Genomic DNA, 6,449 nt, shown 5'->3' on the forward strand with positions numbered 1-6,449 from the left:
TGATTTCAATGGGGTTACTAAAGGTAGATTTAATCAATTTACATACAAAATAAATTTCAAAATTCTATTCCATACAATTTTTGATGCAGATGGCAGCACTAATCAGTTTATAAACACATGATCAATTCGGATCGGGTTTTTTTCCGAAATTATCATTTTATTTGGCGATAAACAATGGTACGATATATGGGCGATTTCGCCAAACAAATACCATTAAAACATGTGTCTAAATATGCTCTTCGAATGATGAAATTACGATCGAAATTGTTTAATGAATATATTCGGACACCGATGCCATATGAAATATCACGTGCCGTTTTAGTCGATCCTCGTCAACGACAGGCATGGGATTCTCATCATTTTCAAAATGAACAAATGGTTAATCGATTCTCTCAATTACCCAGTGATTTGGATCATATTAGATCTATACGATATTATCCCGCTCATCCACAAATTGGAGATTTAATGTCATTGCTAAGACAACATGGTCTATATCGGTTTGTTAATTTTCAGATTTTATATTCAGTTTACATTTTAATCAAAAAAATTTTTTTTTTTTGCTAGTGACGAACATAAGGATATTAAAGAAGAAATGAGTCGTTTACGAGCATTAAGGGGTAAACCGGATAAAATATGGGGCAAGAAAAAATCTCAAACTCAATCCGATGGTGATGAAGATTGATTTACATTTTCATTCAATAGATGGTGTCTTCCGTTTCATTGTATTTAAATTATTATTCTTTATTTTGTCGTTTTGGAATGTTTCATTTAATTTCCAGCAAAAAAAAAAAAAAATAGAAAATTAAAAAGTTTTGTCCATATGAAATTACAATTAAACTTTTTATGAACGCGTAATCAAGTTGAATTGCACTGAAACAACAAAAAAAAGTTAACTCATTTAACACGGATGGATAAATTGCCCGTTTGTTTTCACAAATAAAAATTTCCGTTCTCCACAAATCGATTGTTGAAATATTTATAACCGAAAAAAAGGATCATTTTTTTCTGAAAAGAACTAAATGGTGATAACAAAATAAGACATTATTCCAATGAAAATAGAAATCAAATTAATAATAATGTTACAATGTTGACCATAATACATTAATAATGACAGCTTATGGAAATTTTTTTTCTCTCTCTGGATGATTGATGAACAGATGTAACTGATCGTTTGTTTCAGCAACATAGAAAACTGGAAATTAATTGAAAACTTTCAGTGTGAACCAGATAGCCATATCTTGATTTGAAAATTAATTTTCAAAATAAAATTATATTCGTCTAACGGTGATTAATTAATGATTTTTTGTTTTGAGTTTTTAAATTGTAAATAATTTTATAAAGCTTAGATGTTCTGTAGTCGTTAATCTAAAAAAATATATAGAGTTGAATTTTGATAATTTCAAGTAGAAAACCCAAAAAACTTTGTCATCCAATTAAATGAAAATATTAATACAACAGCAGCATTGATGGACTGAATGTAGAACTATGGTAGATATTAATAATTGACTTATTGATTTTTCTGTTAGATTTATTCGATCCAATTTGGGCTAATGATTGGATTTTTTCTTTTTCTTTTTTTTTTTGGAGCAAATTTTGTGCAATGATTTTTTTAAAAGTTTTGTTTAGATATATCCAAGTATACTTGCAGACTACCTACAAAGATAAAAAAGAAAGCAAAAAAAAAAATAATTTACATATAAAATATACACGGGAATAGCATGATTGATTTGACTAAAGAATTGATTGATAGGATCAAAATTCTATACTTACGGTAAAAAAGTGTCAATGTAAAAAAAAAATTTTTAAACAAAAATCAATCTGGATGATTGAATAAAATGGTCTTTTATTTGTAATCATATGATACATTTAAAACACAACAAAACGAACATAAACAATGGATTCTGTTGTATACAAAAAACAAAACAAAACAAAAAAACGAAATCTTTTTTTGTTGCTTATGGTTGACATATGAAACATCATCATCATCAAAAAAAGAAAAAAACTTCAGAAAACAACAATATAATGGCATGATGAATCTGGATTTCATATCATATCCATTATCTATGACTATCTCTTTCGTTTCCATTCTACTTAATGAACCAGAATGAGTTGAAGGGACAAAAAAACATCTATCTAACATAACATTCAGACGTTTCAAATAATAATTATTATCTCATGATGATGATGATGACAATAAAAATGTTGAAATAATAAAACAGATGGACAATAAAATATATTAACAGAAAAAATAAGATTCATGTTCATTGGGTCCCTTTTTGTTCGGTGTGAAAAATAATAATAATAATGAATAGCTTGGATGATGATGATATAAGATGAAAGAATTTGTTTTTAATTATTGGTTACATAATAATATAGATTAATGTTATTGTACTATTATTTATTAGTTTTTTTTCATAAATACATTATTATTCTTATTATTCTTAATTAGCCTTTCTCACTTGTGTGAAAAAAAAACAAACGAACAAATGAAGAACATGTAAAAAATTCATTGGTATCCATTCATTTATCCAGCTAAAAAGAAAAAAAGAAAAAAAACAAAATTCTCTACCGTTATTCAGAATATTTTCAATTCATAGTTGCCGATTTGGTCGACATGACATCCAATTAGGATAGTTTCGGTTCATTTCGGTTGCAATGAATGAATGAATGAATGAAACAAGAACAGGAACCAAAGAATGGTAGCCATCGTTTTTTTTTGTTGCTGTTGTTGATAATATTATGACAGTGGATGCTGAATTTTTTATATTTAAAAAGGAAACTTTCTCCGGAATCTAATGAAATGTGTGTGTGTGTGTGTGTACACATACGAATATATTTCCTTCACTAAATTTCATTTCTAGTGTTTGCCGGTTGAATTTTGTACTTTTTTTCCCTTTTTTCCCTGTAGTTTTTTCTCTTCTTCTTTGTTTTTCAATTATTATTGTTGTTGTCGAATGATGATGATGATGATAAAGTTAAACTAATAGTAAACATTTAAAGTTTTCAATAATCTAACTGTTTAAAAAAAAAAATTTCAATGTACAATTATGTGTGGGTGTGTATGCACTCTAAACCATTTTCATGAAAAAAAATAAACCGAGATGAAAACATCCCAAACAACAAAAAAAACAAAAAATGAAACCCCAAATACAAATGGTAAAAAATTCATTATTCGAAATTCTTAACAGTACCCAGTGCAACAAAACAAAAATCATTTTGTTCATGCCCGAATCTAGATGTCTTTTTCTTTTTTTGGTTTGTTCATATTATTTTATAAATAAAGTTAAATTGATTGTGAAAGAATTGAATGCAAAAAAATGAACATTTCCACAAAACAAAACTTGATCGTAAAATGAGGAAGCGAACAAAAACAAAAATTATGATCACAAATGATCATTATAATGGTTAATATAACCAAACAAACAAACAAACAAACAGAAAAAAACACACTCAAAAAACAGAATCATAATACAAATTTAGTGCTATAATTTTTTTTGGTGTTCGTATTTCTCACAAAAAAAAATATAAGAAACAAACAACATTCATTTTTAATTTTTTCTTCTTCGTTTTATTCACAAATAAACGACATTGAATGAAAATTTAGTGAAAAAAAAACAGAAATTCAAAAATTTTGAAAAAAATGCATAATTTTTTTTTTTTTTTTTTTGCACAATGAATAATGAATGGTGTTTCTCAGTTGAAATTCAAAAGAAAAAGATTAATTAATTAATGATTTTACAGAAAAGAAAAGTTCATTCATTCCATTCTATTTGAAATTGAAAATCTAAAAAGAACAGAAATCTATAAAGAATTTTTTTCTTCTTCTTCTAGGTCAATCATAAACTCATTTGAATGTCTTAAAGTTATTCTCTGTAAACATGATGATTATAACTTTATCAAATTTCATCTATTCAATTATCAAAATTGATTGACAATTCGATGGTTGAGATGTAAATATATCTATTTGTTATTATTATTCATCCAAATAAATTTTGCTGTTTTGCATGCGGTTTGTAATATGATAATTTTTGTCGCATCAATGCCTAAAAGCTATCAAACAAAACAAAAAAAAAACATTTTCGATATTAAGCCATAGAATTTGGATAAAAAAAAATTATTTTTGATTTTTTTTCCGAATTCGGCAAGATATTCTATCAGTGAAGAAACAATTTCTTTAACAACGCTTCAAGCGTTTGATTCAAAAAAAAGCAAACCCAAAATGCCTAGACACCGATTGCGCATCGTCTCTTACCAATTAGGTTTTAGTTTGTTTTTTTTTTTGTTAGGGTAACTATCTGTTTATAATGAATAACATCTAGCAGCATAATAGTATTCGATTCTTTTCCGTTCGTTTCCGTATCTATCTATATCAAACTATATTTTTTTGGTTGGTCGATGTGATGTGAATAAGATTTCATTCATTCATTCCATATTAAACATGTTCTCGTGGTCGGTCGATCGTCATCATCGTTGCCGTGTGTAACTTTTGTTTGTCACACACACACAATATGGAATTCCATATATTTTTATGGAATTCAATGAATTAGTTTTTTTTTCATTTAATAATGAAAAAAACTGTATGATAAGCAATATAGCCAGCAAAATCGTCGTATCCAAAGGTATTCGATTCTATAAGATAAAGAATCGATGCACATGCGTTTTGAATGTTATCAATGATCAAAAAAAAATCCAATCCGAAAAAAAGGGGCCACAAACATCCACCGAGAAAGTGATGATAAGAATTTCCGCCGCCACCAGTTGTGCGCATCTATTGTCTTCTTTCTTTTTTTTTCGTTTTTTTTTGTTTGGTCTCCAACAAATATCGTCAATCAATTGACACCATGTGTATTCCTTTTGAATATTTTTTTTTTTGTTTTGTTTCACCTGAATAAAATTCTCTGTGAAAAACTAATCATAAAAATCGGTTGTTAATAATGTGTTTTTTTTTTTTTGGTTTTGGAAATTCTTACCTGATTCAATCACGATCATCACCAACCATCATCGCATCACACACACATCCTGTTTCTATTTCATAGATTAAATTTTTCATCAGATATGTTATTATTATTATTATGTTATTCATATCAAAATCAAGAAAAAAAATTGAATCGTTTCGTATTTCATTATTATAACATGATCAGAAAAAAAGAAGGTAAATGATATCATAGTGAAAAAAAGCTTTGAGAAAATAATTGAATCACTCCATACATACACACACACACATATATACACAAAACGCCATAACCATTATCATCGAATTGGTTATATTCGATCAACAACAACTACATAAAAAATTTATCATACAACAACAAATTGAATAGTTTCTTGAAGAAAAAAAACATCAAATATAATCAACAACAAATCTTGTTTGTGTTCGGGTGTGTGTGTGTGTGTATGTCGGTGGTGTGTGATGTATTTCGACAATCGATAACAAAATTTAATTTAAATTGAATCGATTTTTTAGTGATTTTTTTTTATATATTCATTCTGTTTTTTTCCTATTGATATGATATGTGTTAATATATATTGTTAGGTGTTTTATTTTGTAACAAATTTTTCAAATGTGAAAAATTCCCACTGTGTGTTTTTTTTGCAGGGGAATTCAAATTTGCATTTCACTTTTTTTTGTGATAGATCATCATTAGAATTCATCAAATTTTTCTTGTAAATTTTATTTATGATGAAATGAGTCAAATTGATCTATCGATCTATGATTTCCTTCGTGACAAACAAACAACATTAATAGATCAGATGATGGTTAATTCTTCATATTCATTCGATATTGATGTCAAATTGATCAGCTATAATCGAATGTTATGATCACAATCAATGTCAATAAATATCTTTCATTTATCTACTGATGAGAAGGCTTGTTGGAGGTAAATTTTATTATATGAATTTTTGTTTTTGTCGATTAATCTGTCAATTATGTGTGACATGTTTTTTTAAGACAAAATAATTAACAAATATGACAAAACATTACATAACAAACACACACATAAAAAAGGATATTGATTAGAACGAACATTCAATATGATGATGTAAATTTCCGTTTTTTAGTTGTTGTTGGTTTTTTTATTTGTATTTGTATTATAAAATGTTATATATAATGTAATAATCATTATTTGATCAAATGAAACGTACATTGATGATGATGATGATGAAAATGTCTATGTTGCAGGAATCAGATTATAATTATATTAGTAGCTTGGTCAATTACTATTGGCCAATAGTTATTTGTTATTATCGAAACAATGTTATCAGGCAAGCAAAAAGAAGAAGAAGAAAAAGAATCTTCTATAAATTGTTTTATCTTGTTTGTTTTTTTGTGTGTGTTTCTAGATCGCTGATTATCCCAAACTATTACAATGACAATTAACATTCTATACAGTTCAGTTTTTATTATATGATTAAAACATTGTCTGTGTCTGTGTGTGTGGGTTTTTACA

General features: G+C 27.0%; 1 protein-coding gene across 1 annotated transcript; it reads left to right on the forward strand.

The window, feature by feature from the left end:
• The first annotated feature begins 91 nt into the window (after positions 1–91).
• mRpS33 (mitochondrial ribosomal protein S33) lies at positions 92–826 on the forward strand. The gene is made up of 2 exons (XM_027341321.2): positions 92–497; positions 565–826. Exons 1-2 carry the CDS (start codon positions 175–177, stop codon positions 680–682), a joined length of 441 nt encoding a protein of 146 aa, XP_027197122.1. The 5' UTR covers positions 92–174; the 3' UTR covers positions 683–826.
• The last annotated feature ends 5,623 nt before the right edge of the window (positions 827–6,449 follow it).

This window comes from Dermatophagoides pteronyssinus, unplaced genomic scaffold, assembly GCF_027571235.1.
Source record: "Dermatophagoides pteronyssinus isolate colony J.1.1.1.1 unplaced genomic scaffold, Derpt_VIB-CSIC_2022.12 sq0015, whole genome shotgun sequence".
NCBI lineage: Eukaryota > Metazoa > Arthropoda > Arachnida > Sarcoptiformes > Pyroglyphidae > Dermatophagoides > Dermatophagoides pteronyssinus.

Bases quoted from the DNA above. Each gene is read 5' to 3' on its own strand.
- mRpS33 (XM_027341321.2), top strand. From the start codon at position 175: ATGGTACGATATATGGGCGATTTCGCCAAACAAATACCATTAAAACAT. The intron at 498-564 runs GTTTGTTAATTT...TTTTTTTGCTAG, and splicing joins AGACAACATGGTCTATATCG to TGACGAACATAAGGATATTA.